The sequence below is a fragment of the Nomascus leucogenys genome, chromosome 22a, assembly GCF_006542625.1.
Source record: "Nomascus leucogenys isolate Asia chromosome 22a, Asia_NLE_v1, whole genome shotgun sequence".
Lineage (NCBI taxonomy): Eukaryota > Metazoa > Chordata > Mammalia > Primates > Hylobatidae > Nomascus > Nomascus leucogenys.
Genome location: NC_044402.1, coordinates 24,521,553 through 24,547,943, shown reverse-complemented (window position 1 = coordinate 24,547,943; position 26,391 = coordinate 24,521,553). Strand labels below are relative to the sequence as shown.

The following is a 26,391-nucleotide window of genomic DNA, read 5'->3' as shown; positions in this document are numbered from 1 at the left end:
CTCCTTTGTCTTCTTTTGGATTAATCTAGTTGTTTTTGCTTTTGTTTATTAGTATTGTATTCCACTGGCTTTTCAGTCCTTTGCAAATTTTTTGTGATTACTCAAGAAATTATGACATGCATCCTTAACTTATCACAGTCTACTTAGAAATAATATTATATTACACCACATATCATGTAAGAACCTTTTGAAATTAAAATTCCATTTACCTTCTTCTATCTTTCATGCTATTGTTGTCATGTATTTTATTCCTATATATATTATAAACCTCATAATACATTATCATGTTAACTTTAAAGATTCAATTAACTTTTACATAATTTGAGTAAAGAAAAAAATAGTCATTTATGTACACTCAACATATTTAATATTTCAAGTGTCCATGCCCTTCTGTAGGTCCAATTATTTCCCTTTAGCCCAAAAGACTTTTAGTATTTCAGTGTGGTTCTACTGGCAGCAAACTTTCTGAGGTTTCATTTACTGAAAATATATTTTACCTTAATATTTGAAAAACACTTTTGCTGAGTATAGAATTGTAGCAAAGCCATTTTTGTTTTATCCTTTTGAAAATATCCTTCAATGTCTTCTGGCCTTCTTTTTTTCTGATGAGTAGTCATATTCGTGTTATTATTCTCCTGTAGGTAATGTGTTTTGTCCCCTCTGGTTACTTGTAAAACTTTTTCTATGTCTTTATTTTCAACTGTTTAACCATAATATGCCTAGGTGAGTTTTTTTATATTTAATCTGCTTAAGGTTTGCTGAACTTTGTGGACTTATGGGTTGCTGGTTTTGTTTAAATTTGGACATTTTTGTCTACTATTTCAATAGAGTATGTTAGAATTGATACAATGCCAGTTCTAGTCCCAGGCTTTAAAAGAACTGGCAGCTTTCAATTTATATCCTTGGAACCCTGAACAACCATGTAAGATGTCCAACTGCACTGATGGAGAGACCATGTGGGAAGATCCTGAGATCCTGGGATGGAGAAGAGCCTAGCTGAGCCCAACCTTCTAGCAATTCCCATCAAAAAGCCAGGCATGTAAGCACACCCTTTTGGACCCTCCAAATTGTTCCAGACACCAGCTGAATAACACCCAGTGATCCTGGTGGAGGCTACATAGAGCAGAAGAATCACCCAGCTTAGCACTGACTGGCATCCTGATCCACAAAATTGTGAGCTAGGATAAAATGTTATTTTAACCACTTAATCTAGGTTAATTGGTTATGCAACAATAGGTAGCCAGAGGAAGTAGCAATTATGTATCAGTTAACAATGGGTAAAGGCATTGAGGATTTGTAAGAAAAAAATACAAGAATGGTAGGTTCTCCCTGAGTTATTCAGGATCCTAAGTGGATACAAATCATTTCCCCTGGGCTGTAACTTCAGCGAGGATACTGTTTGGACCCAAAAGTATGCATGTAATAAAGATTTATATCTGCAAAATGATGAAACACTAGACACTTCCATTTTCTATTGTACTTTCTCTATAAGAAAGTCAATAACATACAGATTGCTGCTGTTGTTACTCCTAGCAAGAATAGTGACCAAGTTCTGAATGCCTTTTGTGGGCCAGCACTCCACTAAAAGTACTTCACACACACTATCTCACTAGTTTTTACCAAGCCTAGTTTCTGCTATGTCAAATGAAGATGGTAATACATACCTTGCAGAGCTCTTGCCAAAGTTTTCTTAGCTAAGACATTTCAAAGTGAGAATTTGAACCCAAAATTGTCTTCCTCCAAAACCACTGCAATGCCCTAAAATCTCTTAAATTAAAATATCTGCAATAATTAAAGAAAATGCTGGCCAGGCTTGGTGGCCCACACCTATAATCCCAGCATTTTGGGAGACTGAGGCAGAAGGATGGCTTGAGCCCAGGAGTTTGAGACCAGCCCGGGCAGCAGAGTGAGACATCATCTCTATGTAAAATATTTTTAAAAATTAGCTGGGCACAATGGCACTTGCCTATAGTCCCAGCTGCTCAGGAAGTTGAGGCAGGAGGATCACTTGAGCCTACAAGGTCGAGGCTGTAGCAAGCCATGATCATGTTACTACACTCCAGCCTGGGCAACAGAATGAGACCCCTATCTCGAAAGAAAAAAAAAAAAGCAAAGAAAAAGAAATGTTGCCCTCAGAGGAATGTATTTACTTTTATGTGAGTTTGTGGGTTTGTTTGTTTTTGAGACAGAGTCTTGCTCTGTCACCCAGGCTGGAGTGCAGTGGTGCGATCTCAGCTCACTGCAACCTCTGCCTCCTGGTGGTTCAAGGGATTCTCCTGCCTCAGCCTCCCAAGTAGCTAGGACTACAGTCTTGTGTCACAATGCCCGGCTAATTTTTTGTATTTTTAGTAGAGATGGGGTTTCACCATGTTAGCCAGGATGGTCTCAATCTCCTGACCTCGTGATCCTCCTGCCTCGGCCTCCCAAAGTTCTGGGATTACAGGTGTGAGCCACTGAGCCTGGCCTATGTGAGCTTTTTAAACCAAAAATTAGTTAAAAAGTTTACAACTGGGATAGATGAAATGTGTGATTTATGCCTTATAGTATAATAAGACTTTATTTTGCTGAGCCACTAAGTTGAATCAAGTGGATTCATCAGAGGTTTCAAAATCACCAGCTTTAGCACCAATCCTTAAATAATCGTGAAAGTAGCTGTATGCACCTGCCAGGCAATTTAGAGAATCACTTCTATAATGTTCTATTTTTAGTGGAAAAATATGCTGATAAATTTAAAGTTTCCTCAATCTGCTTTAAAAATCTGAATACTTATAAAATCTCCTTGATATCTCTTATTTTTTAATTTCTCAACAAATTAAAAGATACATCAAATCATGAATATTGCCTTTTGGTTATAGGTTATTTCTTTCCTCCAGTTACATATGGAATGTTAATAATAATTCATTAATAATTATCAAAGAATTAAGACTTCTCTCATTGAAAATCCTCGATAATGTAGGAAATAATTTATTCTGTGAACTTTCATATTATAGATTAATATGAAAAGTAGGTGCTAGTCTAACAATCAGGGCTTTAGAAACTAAGGTCTAATCTATAGCAAGAGCTTTGACAGACTTTTAACTTTTGACCCAGTAATTCCATTTCTATAAATTTTCCCTAAGAAAATAGAGTAGTGAAAAAAAGTTAATGTAAAAAGCCATTTGTTTCGGAGTTAATTATTTATATTAGAGGGAATTTGGAAAGGACTTAAATGCTTAGCTAAGAGAATGGTCAAATATGAAATACTAAGCCAGGCACAGAGGCACGAACCTTTAGTCCCAGCTACTCAGAGACTGAGTTGGGAGGATTGGTTGAGGTCAGGGATTTGAGGCTCTAGTGCACTATGACCCTGCCTGTGAATAGCCACTGCACGCCAGCCTTGGCAGCATAGCATGACCCTGACTTGTAGAGAGAAAATCTGTTGCTATAGACAATTTAATCATGTAAGAAAAGCTTTTGTCATTATGTTATTTAAAATATATGTGTGTGTATATATATATATATATATATATATATATATATATACTTAACAGAAAAAAATAGTTTTTCTCTGTATTATCAAATGGTGGGAGTTTTTTTTTACATTTACCAGCTTATTATAAAGGATATTACAAAAGATAGAGATGAAGATTGCATAGGGTGATGTATGGGGGAGGGTCACAGAGCTTCTACCCCCTCCCTTGGCACACCACCCTCCAGGAGGATGGTCAGCTGTCCGAAAGTTCATTTCCTTTTTGTATGAATGTGTTTCAAAGTTTTTTACAATAAATATGTATTACCTCTATAGTCAGATGAAATTAACTTTTTAAAGATCAATATGCAGGTCGGGCACGGTGGCTCACGCCTGTAATCCCAACACTTTGGGAGGCCAAGGCGGGCGGATCATGAGGTCAGGAGATCGAGACCATCCTGGCTAACACAGTGAAACCCCGTCTCTACTAAAAATTCAAAAAAATTAGCCGGGTGTGGTGGCGGGCGCCTGTAGTCCCAGCTATTCGGGAGGCTGAGGCAGGAGAATGGGGTGAACCCAGGAGGCGGAGCTTGCAGTGAGCCAAGATCACACCACTGCACTCCAGCCTGGACGACAGAGCGAGACTCCGTCTCAAAAAAAAAAAGATCAATATGCATTAAACTTGAAATTAATACTTGATGTCAAGATACATCGGTAATGTATTATGTGATAGAACCCTGTCCTAAATGTTACCTTAAAATTAATTTACCTATTTATTAGTCTCAGTTTTCACCTAGGGATTGTATAGCACTTAAAAAATTTATAGTAACAAAATGATGGCTTGGGCAATATATACACATCTTATTTTTAAAATAAATAGTATCTATTTCCTTATACCACCCAGAGTATGCAATAAAGTGCACCTAATAGATGTCCAGTAATTATTCACTTATATTCTAATTAATCTCTTCCCACTCTACCCACTTGAGTGAGCAAACCTAGTCAAAATCAAAGTGACTGCCTTCCATTTTTTTGAACTATAGGTGAGGCGGGAAATTAAAGAAAAATAAAATTAAAAAGAAAGAGAAATAAGCTTTCCTATATTAGGCTGACTTGTCCCAGAGGCAGCAACAGGCACAGCCCAGACCCAGGAAAAGTCTTGATAATACTATCTAATGTGCTCTGGAGACTCTCCCAGCACTCCCTCAACATAGGGAGAAGAAAAACAAATTTTCCTTTGTTTTATGGAATAAGTTCATAGATTCCTGTTCTCTGTCACTAGTGACTTCAAGTATTCTGTTTTATCTAAGAAGTACAACAAAAGTCATAAGAAGCCTGAGTAGGCCTGAACTACAGCTGCCTGGGCACCATAGTGAAGGTTATGAGATAAACCAGTGCAAGGCTCTTTAGTGCAAAACCTAAATAATGAACATCTAGGTTGCTTGGCAATGGTCATGTGCAATCCTGAGTTTGTCCTGCCCCTGTATCCCTGCTTTCACACCACTGTAAGCTTGCTTCAAGCTAGCCCACCCACTTTTGTGAAATGTGTATAAAAGTCAAGTGCTGTCTTTGTTCTAGGCCCAGTCTTTGGACGTTGAGTCTGCTAAATCCGAGTGCAGTCAATAATAAAGATATCCTCTTGTATACACCCCAAGTTCTCTCTCTGGTCCTCCTGATCCCACAACATAGGCACTTAAAAGTAAACGGAAAAAAAATTGAAAATCAAATTGAAACAAGAGTTAAAAAGAAGGGGACTGGTGGAGAGTTAGGCTTTTGGCTAATATTCTTGTTCAGTTTATTGTTTTGGGTAACAATAAATTGGCTGTGGCAGCTTCTCTTCTGACATCTGAGTCTAACTGAGTCTCCTTGGTTTATGCTGGTCTGAAGTGTTCCCATCTCCCTTGGCCCCATCTAATTTTGCAGATGAAATGCAAAGTCAGCTTTTTGATTGCCCCCAAATTGTTTCCTGGCTTGGCGTGCTTCTTACTCATTAACTGGGGCAGTTTAGGGTGTGGGGAAATATCTCCAAGGGTGAGGAGCACAGCGAAATGCCACAATCCAATGCCTGTTGAATAATTGAGGTAGGAAGGGGGACACTAGGAAAATGGAAGGAAATTAGTGGTTGGAAAAAAAAAAGTCTTCCTTAACAGAAGACTTCAAGTCTTCTTTTCCCCTTCTTCTGTTCCTCATTCCCTTGCCTGAGAACTCCCTTCTCTCATCCTGCTGATTTCCCATATACTCTTTGAGGTGTGGACTCAGGGACTGAGTGCCTGCTGCAATGCTAGTTGTAACAGGAAAGCCAATTGTCCTGTGCTAGGCTTTTATTGAGAATTAATAAATGTTTCTTAGAGGAAGAAAAAAAAACCCAGAATGTAGACATGTGATTAAGTGAACTTAACTGCATGCCGAATTATTGATCTGTTGATTTGTGAAAACTGCCATTGGACAGCAATGTTACACTTTTCATCTAAATGTTTATTTTATTTGAAATCTAATGAAGGAGAATTAGATAATGAATATTTACATATATTTTTAGTTTTGCCGGATGATCTCCTTGAAATCTCATTTAAAAAAAAAAAAAAGAGGCTATATTTGAAGTCGTAAGTCCTAGATAAAGGCCCAGTGTTGCCTCTAAGTGTATAACAGATTATTCACTTGCCCTTTCAAAACATGTCTCCATAGTTTTGTCTGCAAAATGAGGATGATCCTTACCTGCATCACATGAGTCAGTTATGTTGTTCCCTCACTAGGAGGAAATTCACACCCTCCCTCAGGTGAAAAAAAAAGTAGACTGTTTCTTTTCACCCTTTAATCTTCTGTATTAGTTTGTATTCATGCTGTTATGAAGAAATACCTGAGACTGGGTAATTATAAAGGAAAGAGGTTTAATTGACTCACGGTTCTGCATGGCTGGGGAGGCCTCAGGAAACTTACAATAATGACAGAAGGGGAAGCAAACAGGTTCTTTCTCACATGGCAGCAGGGAAGAGACATGCAGAGCAAAGTGGGGTAGAGCCCCTTATAAAACCAGCACATCTCATGAGAACTCACTCACTATCACGAGAACAGCATGGGGGAAGCACCCTGTGATGTAATCACCTTCCACGAGGTCCCTCCCCCAACACGTGGGGATTACAATTTGGATTACAATTCAAGATGAGATTTAGGTCCCTCTCCCAACACATGGGGATTACAACTTGGATTACAATTCAAGATGAGATTTGGGTGGGGACACAGAGCCAGACCTTATCATCTTCCAAAGCTGAATTTTTCTAATCAATACGCTTTAAGAGCCTTGCATATTTCCCCAACAAAGAAAAAGAGCCTCGTTCCATAAAACAGCATACTTAAGCAGCGTATCTGGCACATATTTTAAAGTTATTTTTTATAGAGAATATATAAAGCTTTACTTTTTTGTTTTTAAAGTTTGAGATTTTTTGCATCCTCTTTATTACTTTTTTTTGACTGAGATAAAATAAAAAGTGAAAATTCCACATTCCTTCTTTTAAAACCTATCTACTAGACGTGACCACTGTGAACAGAGTACTCTATATTTTTGGAATTTTATTTATGCTTATTAGTTTGGGTAGGTGAATTACTATAAGAAATAGACAAAAATACAGACATGTAACAGCCCTAATGAGTGAGGTTTACTGCTTGCTCATGGGACAGTACTGGATGGATGAGTGGGAGCGCAGAGCAGCCACCTTCAGGCAGTCACTCAGGGCCTCAGGTTGCTGGAGGCACAGCCATCTTCAGCTCTGGAGGGCATCTCCATTCCTAGTGTGCTGTATTACAAACAGCTTTTCTTTCTTCCAATGTCTCCAGCTTTCTGGCAGCATAGCTAGCCTCCTGCACACTCAGGCCATAATCGCTTAACTCAAAATGGTGTGATTCAAATTCACCCTCACAGGCATGCTTGAAGACATTCAAATTTGAATGCCTCTTTCACCCTTCTCTGATTAGATGTTCTTTTGTACTCACTTTTGCCCTTCCTTTCTTCCTATCTTTGAAAAGGTTTTACTAGCTGCATTTGCTTCTTATGTTACCTCTCTATTTAATGATTGATTGATTGATTGAGACAGAGTCTTGCTTTTTCACCCAGGATGGAGTGCAGTGGCAAAATCTCAGCTCACTGCAACCTCTGCCTCCTGCGTTCAAGCGATTCTCGTGTCTTGGTCTCCCAAATAGCTGGAATTACAGACATAAGCCACCATGCCCGGCTAATTTTTGCATTTTTAGTAGAAACAGGGTTTCGCCATGTTGCCCAGCTGGTCTTGAACTCCTAAACTCAACTCCACCTGCCTCGGCCTCCCAAAGTGCTTACAGTCATGCGCCACCGCACTCAGCTGTTATCTTTCTCCATTTAGCTAAACTACTGGCAGTCTACGACCACTCCACCCCCTCTCTGCTTCAGGAGATACTTTTCAAAAGTCACTTGTGAGCAAGTGGTGAGCTGTTGCCTTACCTCAGAAAGCAGCTTCTTTTCCCTGCTGTTTTCTTGTGGGGTCTCTCGTTCATCTTTCTCCTTTGTAGCTCTTACATTCCCTTCCAGAAATCTTCTCCTCTTTCGTGTTTCCTTCTCTCTCCTTGCTGCCTCTCCCACATTTCTCCTCTTCCAGCCTCCATGTAAGTTGCCAGCCTCATTTAATCAACGGTTACTAGCAGCTGCATTTCATTTCCCTTTTATTCTCTACCTTTTCAGCTGACCCAGGTGGGCTGCATTTTCTTTCACTGTGACGTTCTCTTAGACCACTCACTCAAGACTACTTGTTCAAAGACGGTCTCTTGTGGAGCAATTTTCCAGACTGCAAACCCCGCTCAATTTCCAAACTCCTGCATCTAGTTTACATCTGTTTGTCTCTGGCAGAAGTTCAAACCCTCCTCCCCCAATGGAAAGCTCTGGCAAGGAGTTTATTGCTCACCCTGGAAAGAGAGAATGACCTCAACAGAGATTGATTGTCTCTAGAGGGGCAAGGTGGGAAAATTATGAGATTTTGGAGTAGGGTGGCCAAGTGTCACACTTTTCCCAAGACAGGGAATTCAAGGATATGGGCTTTGCATTTTAAAGCCAGGATAAAAAATGAAAGATTATATAAAGAGGGTCTTTCCATGCAAGGTCTTGTTTAGGTAAAAATCATGGCATAATAGTTTAGGGTTAGCATAGTGAGGATTTGGAAGTGAGGAGTTCTAAGATCTTGGGGTATAAACTGTTGATGCTTTCTGTTGAAGCATTGATGGTTCTGTGTTTCAAAAACTCTCTGTAATGAACAATAAAGCAATTTGAGTGGGCAAGAGTCTCCTGGAATAGTAGTTATGTTAATGAGGACAATGGACCAGTAAGGATATATTATTATAGACAGTAAGCTGTGTGTTTAGGGAGGAGAGGGGTAGGTGATTTTTGTTCTCAGAGTTAACTCCATCCTCTTTTCCAAGGTCTGTTTCATATTCGGTGTCCTTAGTTGAAATACCTAGTTGAAAAAACCAGAGAGATTTTTCTAATTTTGCAAGAATGTCGCAACATCTCCAGTCCCAAGTCCCTGATGTCTGTTCTAGCTTTCATTGTACTTACGAAATTAACAATGATAAAAGCATTATTTATAGAGCCCTAAATATGTGAAGGCCAAACATAAAACCCCTCATGAATATTATTTAATCTTCACAAGAGCCCCACAAAAGAGGTATTGTTAATTGTTCCTATTTTACAGACAGGAAAACTATGGCTCAAAGAGGCCAAGAAACTTGTCCAAGGTCATATAATCAGAAGTGGCAGAGCCAAGACTCTATCTCAAGTCCATCTGGCTATTCGGAAATAAAAAGGAGTGAACTACCAATTCATGTTACAACTGGATAAACCTCACAGACATTATGCTAAATGAAAGAAGGCAGACGCAAAATACTACCTGTTATATGATTCCATTTATATGAAATGTCCAGATAAGGCAAATTTATAAAGATAGAAAACTAATCAGTGGTTTCTAGGCATAAAGGAGCAAGTGGAGACAAACTGCAAATGGGCCTATGGTTACTTTTATCATTGATAGAAATGTTCTAACCTGTGATGATGGTTTCAAAATTATGTAATGTTACTAAAAATCATTGAACTGTATGCCTACATACAATGTTTGAAGTTTATGGAATGTAAATTCTTTTTCAATAAAACTTTAAAAATTACAGAGGTCGCATTCTAAGCTTTCTGATTGGTACCACCAATGACTAGATGCTGGTTCTTTTAGGTGCCACTCCTAAGGAGAAATGCTAAAGGTTTACTGGGTTCTTATATACTTTTCATGTAAGCATAAGGAATGCCTTAAACTCTTTTAGCCAATCAAACTATGTTGAATATGTTTAATTTAACCAGTGAGAGTTCATTTCTAGCAGTTACTTATTTCTCTAATGCTAACTGTGCATTCTTGATCAGCATTTATATAAGCCTAAGTATATAAGTTACTGACACACGATATTGCACTATACATGCAGAAGAGTCTTCAATTGCTGAAATGACAAAATAAACCCAAGTAAACTGTGAAGACTTACCACTTCTGTATATCTGGTATGGCAATGACAGAGCCTTACCGTCCATCTTGCTGTGCTGTCGTTCATCATAAAATTCCCTCAACCTCCCACTCCAACACTCATTGTCTTGGCCAGAATACTTATAAATAATAAAGATATTTGCCTTCAACTCCTCACCAAATCATTGGAGGGATTTTTCTTTTTTCTCTAAATCTAAAAGAAAAAAAAAATTCTGATACTACAATTAAGAAAAATGTAGCCCATAAATTAAAATGGACGGAAACCAAGCCAACGACGCAAAAGAGCTGACCAGCCATTGGGTCCCCGTGAGGAGACAGGAGTAGTTTGTTATTGATGGGACCCCTGGCAGCTACAGTCCCTGTGGTACCCTGTGGCATAAATGCATATTTTTCTCATGAACATTTGTTAAAACTGATTTATGTTGTTTTGTCTTTGATAAGAACAGATACGGATGTATTATAGTGACTGTGTTCCTTGTAACTTATACAGAGAAATTCGGAATACCAGGAACTTAACTTACATAGACCCTGATGCCCTCAAAGAGCTCCCCCTCCTAAAGTTCCTGTGAGTATTAAATCCTCTCCCATCCTACTTTTCTGGGGGGAGGGGGTCAGATTTAATGCTGTTGTCTCCCAGGAATCTCCCTAGGATGATGCGGTCCAGGTTCATTTTAATGGTGTATAGCCTGGGTCAGGGCAAGGTATTGGGTGAAATGGTCCACATTTTTAAAAACCTATTCAAAAGTCAGCACATAGTGCTGGGACCTGCTCCAAGAAACAGGAGGGAGAAAATGCTATCATGTATATGTGGTCCTTAAATGTAGTATTTCAGAACAAAACAAAACAAAATTCTGAGAGCCAGTTGGTCAATTTTGTTTGAAAATGGGTATCACAACAATATTATTAGAGTGGCTGTTACACAGGAAAAAAACCCACAAAGAGTAAAACACATTTTTGTGGGGAGTGGAGGGAAAACAGAAGGGACAACAGTTTCAACCTCCCACTCCAGCACTCAAATGTCCAGCACTCACTGCTTTGCTTTGAAAACACCTTATGAACTGACCATAAGCTCCATGAATCCAGGGACCACAGCATTTTTTTTTCTCTGTTGAATCTTTACTGCCTAGTAAAGAGTAGGTGCTCAGTAAAAATGTGTTCGGTGAATGCGTCTGTATGACCTCAGGCCCCCTGGATACCAGGTGGAAGAGTCCTTTTTCCTACTTGCATGCATTATAAAAATTAGAAAACAAAGAGTATGAAGAAGACTTTTTTTAAAAAACTTAATCCTAATACCCCAAAATAAGCACTATTAACATTTCAGTTCATCTTCATCCAGACCTTCAAAACAAACTTATGTAATCATAGATATTTTATGAGATAAGCCCTTAAGGATGAATAGAGGGTATCTTGAACAAGAATGGGGAGAGATTAGATGGAATAGCATGATAAAGACACAAAGGTAGGGAACCACACAGCTTCTTTGGGGAACTAAAAATAGTTGCCTTTTTTTTTTTTTTTTTGAGATGGAGTCTTGCTCTATTGCCCAGGCTGGAGTGCAGTGGTGCGATCTTGGCTCACTGCCACCGCCACTTCCTGCATTCAAGCGATTCTCCTGCCTCAGCCTCCCGAGTAGCTGGGATTACAGGTGTGCACCAGCACGCCCAGCTAATTTTTGTATTTTTAGTAGAGATGGGGTTTCACCATGTTGGCCAGGCTGGTCTCGAACTCCTGACCTCAGGTGATCCACCCGCCTCAGCCTCCCAAAGTGCTGGGACTACAGGCGTGAGCCACCGTGCCCAGCCAATAGTTGTATATTGAAGAGGTGGGTGTGAGAGATGCCAGGAGAATAGAAGACACTGATGGGATATGAAGATGAAAGGATGTCTGGAAAGCCATGAAAACTTGTGGGACCAGACAACCGCTCTTCTTATGGACTCTGAGTTTCAAATAATATAATAACCCTTTGATGTGATGATCCCCCACTATATGCTCTGTGGGGAACATACAGGTTTCTAAGACATTGTCCTTGCCTGCAATCTAGTTGAGAAGATGTGTATGAAATTGAAAAGTGCCTCTCCTACGGAAGAATAATGGAAAGTGACAAAGGAGAGACATATACAGTGTTTGGGGGTTCAGGTAATTAGAGAAGACATCAGAAAGAAGACCCACAGGATGGTTTTAAGGGACTTGTTTGAGATTTTTGAAGAATAGAAAGATCTTGATCTAAGTATATGGATCCCACTTGGCTCTTGGACCTTTTTCCCTCCTACTATTTTTCATGAGCACCTATTGCAATTGAACTAGTTTGTTTACTGTATTTTAAATATACCTTATCGAATCTCACCTCTCTCCTTTGTTACCTGGAATGTCCCTCCCATTTGCTCATTTTGAGACCTCTGGCTCCTGCTGCCTCTTCAAATCCTATGCCTTCTTCTCTAGGAGTCAAGTCTGAATTTGCCTCAGAAAGTGTATCAACGGATATAGTTTTTCTACCAGAAGACTTTCTCTAAAGCTTTACTGAGTCGTGTCTAGATCTCACTCTATGCCATGCCAAATTCTCAAAAAAAAATTCTAATTACATTCAAGTAGCTGCAACAAATGTTAAAACAACTAAATCCGGGAGGCATCAGGAGCCTGAGAATTCTTGTATTCATGGTGTTTTCTGCATATCTTTTAATCTTAACATTTTTCTGTAGATGATATAAACTTCGGAAGGTAAAGACATTGTCTTTGATTGGTTTCGTTCCTTTTCTGGACACTTTCTTTTTCTGAGACAGAGTCTCGCTCTGTCACCCAGGCTGGAGTGCAGTGGCGTGATCTCCACTCACTGCAACCTCCGCCTCCCAGGTTCAAGTGATTCTCATGCCTCAGCCTCCCAAGTAGCTGGGATTACAGGCACATGCCAACACATGCAGCTAATTTTTGTACTTTTAGCAGAGACAGGGTTTCGCCATGTTGGTCAGGCTAGTCTTGAATTCCTGAATTCAAGTGATCTACCCACCTCGGCCTCCCAAAGTGTTGGGATTATAGGCATGAGCCACCATGCCCGGCTCTCTGGACATATTTTTTTAAATGGTACTGTTATAATGGTACTCTCAGGTCACTGCTGTAGGAAAGCTAGTTTTGGCAAAATAACAGCACAATATAATGTAGAGCTTGAAAGAGGCAGCTGGCTTAAAGTCATCATATCTTCCTGTCCTATCCTCTTCTTAGCCCTTCACTAACATATACATAATTTTTTCCAATTAAACAAGAAAATCACAACACACACACACACACACACACACGAAAACTGAATTTATATTTCTAGTAATCCCACTTGGTTAAAACAATCTCCAGAGTATTCTAAACTGAGCAGATGTATTGACACCGGTGGACTGGATTAAATTATTGTGCCTTGAGGGAATATCATCTCTTCCAACCATCAGCTACTTGCCCATAGTTACTCAGATATTTAGTGAAGGTGTTGGGAGTTTGACTACAAGCTGTCTTCAGAACTCATGCTTTCAGCTATTACATTATTTTCCTTCCTATGTGTTGATTTTTTTTACCTAAATTCTATGCTTTTTTTTTTTTACTCTTTTTTCATTAATTTAGTGGCATTTTCAACACTGGACTTAAAATGTTCCCTGACCTGACCAAAGTTTATTCCACTGATATATTCTTTATACTGTAAGTATGCACACACGCTATGTTTGACAATATTTTGTTTGTCACTGACAAGAACTAGAATACAGTCATGGGAGTTGGTTGAAGCTAAGTAAAGCAATTGTTTCAAGAAGTAAGCAGTGATCAGCTGTGACTACACTGGCATGAAGTAAGGCAAGGACTGAGAAATAACCACTGGCTTTAGCAATGTGGGTTGTTGGTGACTCTGCCAAGAAGAGTTCCAGTGGAGTGCTGGTTGGAGTGGGCTCAAGAGAGATTTGGGTAGAGAGAATTAGAAAAGAGTTACCATAATTAACTCTTTTGAGAGGTTTTACTATTAAAAGGAGCAGAAAATAGCTCAGTAATTGGAAGACACTGAGTCAGGAGAAAAGATTTTGTTTGTGTGTTTTTGTTCTTAAATGGAAGAAATTATGCAATGTTTCTTTGCCAATGGGAATGGTTGAATAGAAGGAATATTTGATGATAACTGTGATACCTTATTTTTCATAGAGTTTTAATAGTTTTCTAAATACTTTCCCACACATGACATTTGCTCCTCTCAGCCACCTTATAAGGTGTAAAGCAAAGTTATTGCTTTTCCATTTATGAATGAGGGAACTGAGGAATAGAAACCTCAAGTGATTTTATCTGAGCAGTGTCTCAAGGAACAGTCAGGAGTGGTACTCAAATTACTGCCTGAGACCTTTGATTGGCAGCCATGTGCCCTTTTTCAAAGCTAGTGACATGGGTCAGTTGTCTTACTAATTGTATAGGAATGAAAGGACATAGGGCAGAGAGAATCACAAATTGAGTTTGCATTAAAGGGTCAGCAAAAGGTAGAATGATAAGCTTCAAACTCTTGGGGTTTTGCTAGAAAAAAAAATTGATCATACTTCTTTGTTGCAAAAGAGCTCAGTTCAAAATGTAAGCAATCTTCCAGAAACTAGAATGGCATGGGAAGGTTCTCCAGGAGCTTGGCGAAGTTTGGCAAGTGCAGGACATTTTAGAAATACTCATTAAGTGAAATCCTTTAATCCTTTTATCCTGACCTTCTTAAACCTCCATGCATGTAGAAAACTCTAGTTGTTGTGGACAAAGTGTTGCAGATTCGGAGAAGCCTCTGAAATCCATCTGCCTCCCCCGATGAGGGTTAAGTCAGGGACCTCCACCCACACCTAAAGCTCCCTCGCTTACCCCACACTTGGGCTCCAGGTGCATGTCATCTAGGACAGCTCTCACCACCTCACCAGACCTCTGAGCCACTAGTGGTTAAGAAGGGTCAGTGAAACTTAAAAAGAAATAAGATTGAGCTATATTGTGTCCTGTTATTTATTTAAGTGCATATGTGCAGCAAGACCCCTGCTCCAGGAGGAAAGCATTGTTTCATTAAGTGTTTTTGTCCCTCTCTCTTGCAGTGAAATTACAGACAACCCTTACATGACATCAATCCCTGCGAATGCTTTTCAGGGACTATGCAATGAAACCTTGACACTGTGAGTATTACCAGTTCTACTCCCCCCACCAACTAAATTCTATTTTGAGCCGTTTTCATATGTTTACAGGCCATCCAAGAGCCATACTGCCTTATCATATATATTCTACAGAGTACAAAGTGTTTTACATAATTAAATAAGAGTATTGTCTTATGGGATGGTACTCTGTAGACTACAAAAGAGTTTAGGTAACAAGGTAAGAGGATTCCATTACGGCAGTGATTGAGTGATTGGTACATTTTTCACGTGAAGGACCAGTTAGGCGTTACAGACCATGCAACCTCTGTAGGAACTGTCAACTCTGGCATTCTGTGGCAAAAACAGCCGTACTCAATACATACACTAATGAGCATGTCTGTGTTCTCCAATAAAACTGTATTTATAGAAACAGGCAGTGGACTAGATTTGGCCTGCAGGCCTTATGGAATAATCATCTGTATCCAAGTGTTCCCATTCTACAGAAGAAGAACTAGGGTTTAAGCAAATTGAAGTGACTTACCCAAGATCACTGAGTTAAAAAAAAGTGGCGCCACTAAGAACTTTATAAATTCTGCACTCACACTTTTACTCAGTAATCACAAACTGTTATTAAGTCCTGTAAGGGTATATTACATAGAAAGCATAGTGCTGCTATAGGTCAGCATTTTTCCAGAGCTTGAATCGGGGTAAAGCCCTTTAGATGGTCAAAAGTAGGTGCTTAATTAGGGATATTCACCAAATGTTCTAAAGGAGAAGATCTAATAGAGGTATAAAGGATAAGTTAATTCTCCAAGCTGGTAGAAAATTCCTCTCTCATTGTATAAGTCACAAAGTAGAGTTGCAGCTACCTCTGCAGGGTCTCCTCTCTATTTTCAGGACCACTGCCCAAGTTCAAGCCTGGTGAAGTTTTTGTCTGGATTGTCACCCCAGTTTCATTTCTCTGCTCACACTAAAGTTGGGGTGGGGGTCTTTATCAGATACAAACCTGATGAAATTACTACCCAGAAAAATGGATCCAAGCTTCACGCAGTTCTTCTAAGGGGCTATTTTCTGAGCCATTCCTAGTTTATCAGTTTGGGCCCAGTGAAGTTACGTCAACTTCTGAGAGCAGTGGAGCATTTCAGGTGATCCTTCTCATCACAACCTGGTGAGCGGTCTCTTGAAAAGACAAGGGAGGCTCCTTCTCAGTCATAATTTTTTCTTACCATGCAGAAAAGGCCCAGGCTCTTAGCCTGCTCAGCTCCAAACTTCAAAGCCATTTACTTCCTCAGTAAAGCTTTCCATTGTGCCATATAGTGCTCATCATAAGGAAACTCCTACATGCTAAACTTCTTTATAGAATATTACCTCTATCCCTTGACACCATTTTTCTAAAACCCCCATATCTCAAGCACCCCCCTCAAGTGAAAGCTCATTGTCCCACACCCAGCATGGAGCCCAGCATGTGTTTCTAGAAACATCTGAGTGAGGGAAGCCCATATTTCCTAAAATGTAGAGGAGAGGATGGTATGGATTATTCATGATCTTTTCAGATGATTATTTCTACATTTTGGCAAAAGTCCTTGCCTCTTCAAAGCTCAGGCTCAAAAAACTATCAACATGAAAGGATACATGTTCCAACAGCTGAAAGTTTCAATCAAAGTTTGTAATTCTTTTGTCTTTCTTCACCATGTTCCCTTTTCAAGGCTGATTTTTTCATTAAGAATTCTATTTAATATCTGAAATGCAATTCAAACAAGTATTTTTAATGTCCAGGACTCTCAACAAATTTAGGAAAATTAAAATGCCATATGCACAATTCTCACATCTTCATAAAAGAGTTCTTCATAAAACAGTTCATATAGTTTAGAAAAAATTTACTTATCCACAGAGTTTTCTCAGCCATTGTGCTTATATTCCTGGGATGTTGCAATTCTCACCCAGGACATCTTAGTAGCTGGAATTAAACTCGCTGTGTAATTATTTAAGATGAAACAAAAACAAACACATCAACATCGACAACAAAGCCATGAGAATCTTGCTCAGTTTCCCACAACTATATAGGATAAATCCAAGTTTTAGGATACTCCTTTTGTTTATTTATTTTTTTAATTTTTTTTTTTTTGAGACAGAGTCTCACTCTGTCACCCAGAGCTGGAGTGCAATGGTGCAATCTTGGCTCACTGCAACCTCTGCCTCCCGGGTTCAAGCAATTCTCCTGCCTCAGCCTCCCGAATAGCTCCTTTTAACATGGTCACCTAATAAGTGTTCCTCACTTGGTTAAATATATAGTTATTTGATCCTCTCTGCAACCTTTTGATTGGGTATTACATTTATGTACTTATTTATCACATTTTTAGAGATAAACTGAGGATAAGACAGGTTGAGAAATTCTCAGGATCATCCAGCTATTAAGTGGCAGAGACAGGTCTAATTCCAAATGTGAACTTTCCTGTGTGCTTCTTAATGTGTTCCCAAAGTTCACATGTGGTAGATTGCTGTAGTTTTCAAAGTTCCCTTACAACTGCCACTAGGAGTTCCCACTAGCAATGCCTGAATGTGGTTATAGCTGTCTTCTCTTATCTTCATGCCAATAACCACCAATAACCTCTTACATTCCCATATAGCCCAGAGCTCCCAAGGCTGTGGCTCCTTCTCCTGCAGAAAGGGGGGCTGCTTTTGGTAGATGAAAATAATTATATTTGAGGTTGGCCAGGCACAGTGGCTCACGCCTGTAATCCCAGCACTTTGGGAGGCCGAGGCAGGCAGATCACCTGAAGTCAAGAATTTGAGACCAGCCTGGCCAACGTGGTGAAACCCCATCTCTACTGAAAAATACAAAAATTAGCCGGACCTGGTGGCAGGCGCCTGTAATCCCAGCTACTCAGGAGGCTGAGGAAGGAGAATTGCTTGAACCCAGGAGCAGAGGTTGCAGTGAGCAGAGATCATGCCACTGCACTTCAGCCTGGGCAACAGTGCCAGACTCTGTGTCAAAAAAAAATGATATTTGAAGTCAGGGATCCTAAGTCTCAAAGTCCTAGACCAATGTGTTTTTGGCAAGTCACCCTCATGTCTCAGTAACTTCGATAGGAAATAGAAGTAATAACATTTCAGACTGGCTCCCTGAATCATTAAACAAATTAATTAGTCATAGAAACATAGCAACAAGTTAAACATTAACATTTCCAGCCCAGTGGCTCACACCTGTAATCCCCAGTGCTTTGGGAAGCTGAGGCAGGCAGATCACTTGAGCCCAGACTATCCTGGGCAACATGGTGAAACCTCATCTCTACAACAAATACAAAAATTAGCCAGGCATGGTGGCACATGCCTGTAGTCCTAGCTATTTGAGAGGCTGAGGTGGGAGGATCGCTTAAGCCCAGGGATTCAAGGCTGCAGTGAGCCGTGATTGAGCCACTGTACTCCAGCCTGGGTGACAGAGTGAAAGACCCTGTCTCAAAAAAAAAAAAAAAAAAAAAAAATTCTGCAAGAAGACATGGTCTATCTACTTTCTTAGATTCGTCTGTGAGGTTTAATTTAATTCAGCCTATAACCCTTAAACATTTAATCTATGATAAGCTCTGAGGATAAAAAGATGGATAAAATACAAAGGTGAAATAACATTTAAATATTAATAGAAAAATAAAAACATATGCATTTAGATGGATGTCTTTCAAAATGTTTATCTTAAGAGACGGCAGTTGCTCCTCCGCTATTAATATTGGGTTAACTATTACCTCAAATCCCTTTTTCTGAATGTATGTGGAATATTCTTTTAAAATCTTTAATGGTAACAAATTTGTTACTCAAAGTAAATATGATTCTGAGAAACAGCTTAAATTTACTAGGAGCTAAGCCGGGAGAATGGGCATTCAAACTGAGAAATATTATCTTGTTGCCAAAAACTTGTACTGGAAAGTTTCCTTGTGGGATACATATGTGGGACCTGAAAAACCTTTATGCACATTTATGACACTGAAGAAATATAGTGCAACTCTCCAGAAACAGGCCAGCACCACTTCTCACCAGTCACTGATTTCTCTTCTCTCTGTTGGTTGTAGGAAGCTGTACAACAATGGCTTTACTTCAATCCAAGGATATGCTTTCAATGGGACAAAGCTGGATGCTGTGTAAGTCAAGGGTAGCCATGAAAACTGTCACTATCCCTTACCCTAAGAAGAACCATCCAATGGGGCAGAATTCTGTTGAGAGATAGGTTCTACCAGAGCATCTTCCACCCCAGAGTTAGTGTGACCAACACGGAAATGAGGTCAAGGAACTTGGCAGGGGCCCACTTTAGTGGACACTTATATTAGCTCCAATGGTAAGTTCCAAGGGTTTTCTCCCTGATGTGTGTGTATGAGTGTGTGTGTAAATGTTCATCTATTATGTACATGAAGTAAACGGATATCTTTAATGAAGCCAAAAGCTGTTCAGAAAATAAGGTGGTTTCTCTTTTAGTCCTTTCTGACATGTTTTTGGGAAAGATGTCAGTTTATGTTTGATTCACTCAGAAATAGCTAAAAAATCATATCCATCTTTTGCCTTTTCAAAAAATAAATAGTGCTGGGAACAGCTGAAACAGCAAACAATAGACTTTGTGTTTGATGTGTTTTGTAACACTTTTTGAGTATTTCTTTACAGATGATACATTTTTTCTATTTCACCTTTTTCTATTTGTTTTTTTTTTTTTTTCAAATTTACCTGCTCATTTTTGGTAGTGTCTTGTTATGTATTCATTTTTGCAATTCTATTATTTTTTTCACTTTAAACATTTCATACATAGTAATTTTATGTTCTAGAAATGATCCCTGCAAACTCTGAAGGCCTTACGACTCAAAATCTGTTGCGTACGGGGCTTCTCAAACTTTCCTGGGCATCAGACCCTCTGAGGGGTCTTATCAAAATACATAGTCTGATTCCGTAGCTCTGGATTTGGCCTCGGGATTCTGTATTTCTAACAAACTCCCAGGTGATGCTGACACTGCTGTTCATAGACCACACTTTAAGTAGCAAGGGTGAGGTCAATAAGCTGTCTAACCCTATGCAGTGGCTCTGGATGGAGAAGAATATGCATGTAGATTATGTGATTTTAGTTGATGTTCTGGTTTAGGGATTAGGTGGTAGGTTCTGGAACAATTCCATTTTTAAATGGTAAATGGTAAAAAGGTGTTTGAACTCATTATACTGAGGCAAGGCTCTCTGAGTTCTGTTTGAAGTGAAGTCTCACTCTTTGCTGGCTTTTGTGCTTCATACCAGTCTTTATGAAATGAAGAGTTACAGTACCATTCTCTCGATTGTCTGGTTGTGGAGTCACAACGGTTCATTTCCATTATTTTTTTAATACATAATTATAGGCAAAGTCTAAAAAGACTCTGTTGAGTAAGGTGATACTTACCCCCTCAAATTTATTTACAGAATTGGAGAGACCCTCCTTCCATCTTAACTTTATGATACTAACTTCTTACAATCTTTCATCTACTTTTCAACATATTTATTAGACACTTGCAATGTACCAGGCCCTGTGCCATTCACTGGGAAAACAAAGAGGAACAGGAGCCATGTGCTCCCTGCCCACACTGAGCGTACCTTCTGGTGGGGGTCAGCTCAAGGGCGGCAATATCAAAGGGCAAAGTACATTAGGGAGAAGTGTACCCAATCCAAAATATGCATCTCAGATAGAAAATAACTGAAGCCTAAATATCGAATAACATTGCTTTCCTTCTTTGGAGATACAAGCTAGATTTTTTTCTAGATTTATCCCATTGTTTTTAAAATCATTGTTAAAATTAATGTTTTAGAAATGAATTACCCTATATTCCAGGTTTCAAGTTCTTTTTCTAATCCAGCATTCTGGAAAGGTGGCATTTGATTTTAATATTGTATGAATTTCACCAAATATTTTCCTCTTTGATTCAACTATTCCTAGAAAGCTATGACTCTTAGGGTAATGAACTTCAAACTCATATTTTCTATGAATGGAGTATGGAGAGTTCTTAAAATAATGAAGATAGTTTGTAGGTACTTAGGGTATAAAGATTTCAGATGACTGTCACACAGTTCTAGACATAGAGTACACCAAAAGTTTAGTTAGCATTAAGGCAACAAAGACTCACATTAGCAAGGGCAGGGATAGGAGATAGTAAGGAAATCTTCAACCAGGGAAACCAGAGCTGTTAATATGGATCCTGAATTCAGCATGTTCAGCTGACTCTTGCCTGAACTAAAACTGCCTTTCCAGAATAGTGGATTAGAGAAAGAATCTGAAACCTGGGATATTGGGTAATTGATTTCTAAAACATTCATTTTTCCACAAGCAAAAGATTTTGGAGCCCAAGATAACAATCTATGCTTCAAATTATCTGCCTGTTTTTCCTGCCATATTTAGTCATTGGAAGATATGACCCTCAAACACTATCAGTTATCATTTATTCAAGATAGAGTATAAAATTCAGACCTTAAGGTCTACAGAGCAATAGTTCTCAACATTAGGGAGTTTTCAAAGCACTAATGCCTAGGTTTTGCCATCAGACATTCTGGATGTAGCAGGATCATGGGGATTTAAAACTCTCTCCAAGTGAGTCCAATACAGAGCAAAAGTCAAGAACTACTGCTGTAAAATACATTATCAGTCTTCTTGTCCAATTGTCACATTTCACATATGAAGGGAATGAAGCCCAACAAGAACACATGGCTTTTTTTTTTTTTTTTTTAACGTGGCTGTTTTAATTTGATAAAGCTGCCTAGTGGCCAAGTCAAAGCTGAGATCTGGGTCCCCTGGTTCAGGACTCTTTCCCTGCCCTCTGCTGGGATTCATCATGGCTGACTTACCAGCCATCACCAAGGTGCCAACTCTGGCAAGTGCAGCTTGTTTCTTAGCCCTGAAGATTGCTTAGGCTTCTTAGCTCAATCTATTAAAGGCACTAAATACAGAAGTTAAAGTATCTTGATCCTGAAAAGAATGAGATCATGTGAGAGAAAGAAGGCAACTCAAAACTCAAGGCATAATCAGGAGAAGTTTCAGAGGACAGTCACATCAAGAAACAGTGCCATTAGTCCATGAGAACCTGACTTTACCAATGCTGCAAGGCCATTCATGAGCTTCCAGATGAAGTCTGGTCGGCGATAACCTGACAAAAAGGCTGGGATGATAAAATGTTATTCAAGTCAAAGAATTGGTATTGAACTTAGTTTACGTATATTGACTATTTTCCTGCAAAACATCTCACTCCTCCTCATGATCGGCCTCCTGGTCATGTTTAGAGAACTCTGCAAAGACTTCAAGAGATTTTCAAAAGAGGTCTTCTTCAATCAGGAAGTGTTAGTGTGCTAAGTGGATCTCAGTGTAGGTCTAGCAGCTTATTATCTTATGACCAGCCATAAAATTAGCCACAGAATATCAAAGGAGTTTAGAGACATTTTCTATTGAAAGGATGGAAAAACGAACAAGTGAACAATAATTTCTCTTTGAGCCTCTCCTCAACCTTTGTGATAAGAGAAGGGATGGGAGAGGGGGAGCTATGTTCCTTTAAACTATATTTCTTCAACTCTCTTTCCATAGTAAATTAATGGGTATTACTTTTTAAAAGAAATTTATGATATTATAAAGTTAAACAAGATATATAAGTGGACTTTTCAGATCTTCTAATAAAATCATCTGAATTATTCATATCAAAGAGGGGGCCTTAGTTTGCAGAGCTTCTCAAGCAGTTCTCAGTTACAGGAGCATCTCTCTGGTCTGGTGTTTTACAGACTTTTGAGGGCAATTCTGCCTCTGAGAGGTAGGAAAAAAATCAAGGTGTTTTTCTACCATCACACACTCAGTACAACACTTTTGACACCAAATGTTTGGAGGTTTTTTCCCCCACACAGCAAGTAATCAATTCTCCATGCACACCAGCTGGATATCCGACAATTTAACTCAGTTCTGATACTCTACCTGGAGATAGTATCGGATCCCCAGGTTAAAGGCTCAGTCCCACAAGACTGCCTGCTACTTCAGATGCCAGTCACAGCTCCCAGGTTGTGTCCTATACTTCTGACTGACCAGTTATAAATCAGGGTTCCCACAGTCCCCTCCTCAGTTCAGTTAATTTGCTAGAGCAGCTCACAGAACTCAGGGAAACATTTTAAAGGATATTACAAAAGAGCAGCTGTGTGGAAGAGATGCATAGGGTGAGAGGTAGGAAGGAGTGCAGAGCTTCCATGCCCTCTCTGGGCACACACCATCCTATCAGCTCCACATGTGCCTTGACCACCTTCCAGCTACCTGGAAGCTCATCCAAACTGTCTCCTCTCGGGCCTTGTATGGAGGTTTCATTACATAGGCATGACTGATTATGCCACTGGCCATTGATGATCATCTCAATCTTTTCAGCCGCTGTCTCCTACCTGAAGGTGAGAAGGTGGAGCTGAAAGTCCAACCCTCTAATTATTTATTGATCTTATAAATCAGATCAGCCCTCATCCTGAAGCTATCTAGGGATTAACAGTCACCAGTCATCTCATCAGCATATAAAAGACACTTGTCACTCTGGAAATTCCAAGAGTTTTAGGAGCTGTGTGCCAGGAAACAGATAAAACCAAATATATATTCCACAATATTACAATACTGAAGAAGAATCTTTTGATATACCAACTGCTTGGGAGGCAGGTAAATTTAAGGTTTATTCTAGAGACAGCCTGTGGAGATTCTAAGAACTAGTAAAGATTTCAAATGATCAGATGGCCTTCTGAAATTAACCCTATGGAAAGAGTACACTAAGTCCTCACTTAGCATCCCAGATAGGGTCTTGAAAACTACAACTTTAAGTACAAACAATGTATAATGAAACCGATTTTACCATAGGCTAGTTGACATAAATAGGAGTTAAGTTTCTATAGCATATTTCTGGTCACAAAAACAACCAAACTTTTCATAAGGACCAAAATGCTTCTAATATTAAATATGGAAACAAATATGAGCTATATGTACATTTAAGGTAGGTTAATAAAAAACAAATAAGAGAATTATTTGCCCAATTATTCCAGTTCAAGGTTACAGGTGGCCACAGCCTATTCCAGCAGCTCAGGACACAAGGTGGGAGCCAACCCTGAACAGGACATCACCCCAACATGGGACACAATCACACACACCGCCACACTCACTCGCACTGGCACCATCTAAACACACCAAGGAACCTGACCTGCACATCTTTGGAGTGTGGGATGAAATTGGAATACCTGGAGAAAACCCACACAGACATGGAGAGGGTGTGCACACTTCATACAAACAGTAGCCCCGGCCTGGAAAGGATTTTTTTCTTATTAAAACTAAGCAGGCTGGGCGCAGTGGCTCGCGCCTGTAATCCCAGCACTTTGGGAGGCCGAGGCGGGCAGATCACGAAGTCAGGAGATTGGGACCATTCTGGCTAACACAGTGAAATCCCGTCTCTACTAAAAATACAAAAAAATTAGCTGGGTGTGGTGGCGGGCGCCTGTAGTCCCAGCTACTCGGGAGGCTGAGGCAGGAGAATGGCGTGAACCCGGGAGGCAAGCTTGCAGTGAGCGCCGAGATAGTGCCACTGCACTCCAGCCTGGGCGACCGAGAGAGACTCCGTCTCAGAAAAAAATAAAATAAAATAAACAATAGTGAATGAGACAATATTATTAGAGGATCTGCTGTATATATAGAGACTCTCTGTACCTTCACACCAGCTTTCTCCTCAGACCATATCATGGATTCTGTGGGAGGCTTAGCTGACGGCAGAGATATTCTGTCAGAGACAATGGATTTTCAATTCGCTGGTGTCATGACTTACTGTCTAACTATCCCTTGAAACATAGGAAAGAAATCAGTGTACTATTTCACAATACTTTCTTGACATTTTTATGTTAACTATTAAAGTTATTTGGAAGAGTTTAACAAATGTGGAAACTATTTCTTTGTTAAGAATCTTTGTGTCTTGGTTTCTAAAAGTCTAGATCAGGGGTCAGCAAACTTTTTCTGGGAAGAGCGCAGATAGCAAATATTTGGGGCTTTATGGGACATATGGTCTTAGTTGTACCACTTAAGTCGGCCTTTGTAGTGTGAAAGCAGCCATAGACAATATATAAACAAATGAGCATGGTTATGTTCCAATAAAACTTTATTTACAAAAACAAGGGCAAGGCAGGATTTGACTGGAGGGTCATAGTTTGTAGACCTCTGGATAAAAGTATTCAGTGAGTATGACCATTGTGTGGCGAAATATGTACTCTGTTTCTCTGAATTTCTGGTAAAGGTTAAAGGGCAAGCGTGGGATCAAGATAAAAAGCATCTGGATTAAAATATTTGGCGTTAGAAAGTACAGATCCAATCATAATAGAAAACAATTTTTTTAATCAGTATTTTGAATCCAAGCTGGAAACTGCTCCTGTTATAAAACAATGCTCCATCATTCTACCCTAAGTTTCTGATTCCTAGTCAATAGAAATTTATTCTTTCCTAGATTTAAGCACTTCAATAAAAGGTATCATGTAAATCCAGTGTAAAATCAAAATGATGGTTGTGATAAGGAGCCCTGGGACTGGAGGAAGACAAGGATTGAGCTATAGGTGAAGGAAAGGTCAAGGTTCCATGGTAATAACAAAATAGTATTCACATTGTGTTTTTAACATAGGGATGTTGCTTTTGGTCTCAATGCTAATTATGATTTTAAACTAAGGCAAACACATCAATCTCCTGTAATTATCTTAATAGTGTTCAAGGATTGCACATGGCATGTTAGCAATTTGGTAATTTCTCCAGAAGTTTATCCAGAAATCATTAGGTTCTCATTTAAACAATGTGTTATCCAAAAGAACAATCATCCCCCATGATTCCACTTCATGACAATTTACTGAAATTAGCAGATCGACCTCATTTACACTCATTTTTTAAAATGTAACTGAATAATACAATTACAGCCAAGTTGGACAAATTCCACCTCAAGTGCAAGTGCTGATGCCTCAGCAGCAGTCAAGTAATTAGTTAGGATTTTATGAAAATGATGGCAGATGTATAAAAGCACGTTGTCCTATGACTTCCTATGGCGCCAAGAACGTTGTCATCACTCAGAGGTGAAATTAATAATAATACAAGCATCCCTTGCTCAACAGAAGTTGAACTGTACTTGGTCAAAAGTTAAGTCACACATTCATTGTTTGGAATCTCTTTTCCATCCTCTTTCCGCGCAATCTGCGTGGGGATATGTTGCTTCTCACAGAACATCTGATTCTCTGTATCACATTTCCTATTGTCAAACTCTAGTAACTAGCTACTATCTGACAGTAAACACTGAGGCAGAAA

General features: G+C 39.4%; 1 protein-coding gene across 3 annotated transcripts in view; it reads left to right on the top strand.

Moving 5' to 3' along the window:
• The window catches only part of TSHR (thyroid stimulating hormone receptor), a 172,256-nt gene that overhangs the window by 105,777 nt on the left and 40,088 nt on the right, over window positions 1–26,391 (top strand). For all 3 annotated transcript variants that reach the window (XM_030802754.1, XM_003260831.3, XM_030802755.1), the window contains exons 4-7: window positions 10,475–10,549; window positions 13,582–13,656; window positions 15,048–15,125; window positions 19,145–19,213. In XM_030802754.1, the coding sequence (XP_030658614.1) occupies window positions 10,475–10,549; window positions 13,582–13,656; window positions 15,048–15,125; window positions 19,145–19,213 (297 nt within the window). The remainder of the gene's footprint in view (window positions 1–10,474; window positions 10,550–13,581; window positions 13,657–15,047; window positions 15,126–19,144; window positions 19,214–26,391) is intronic.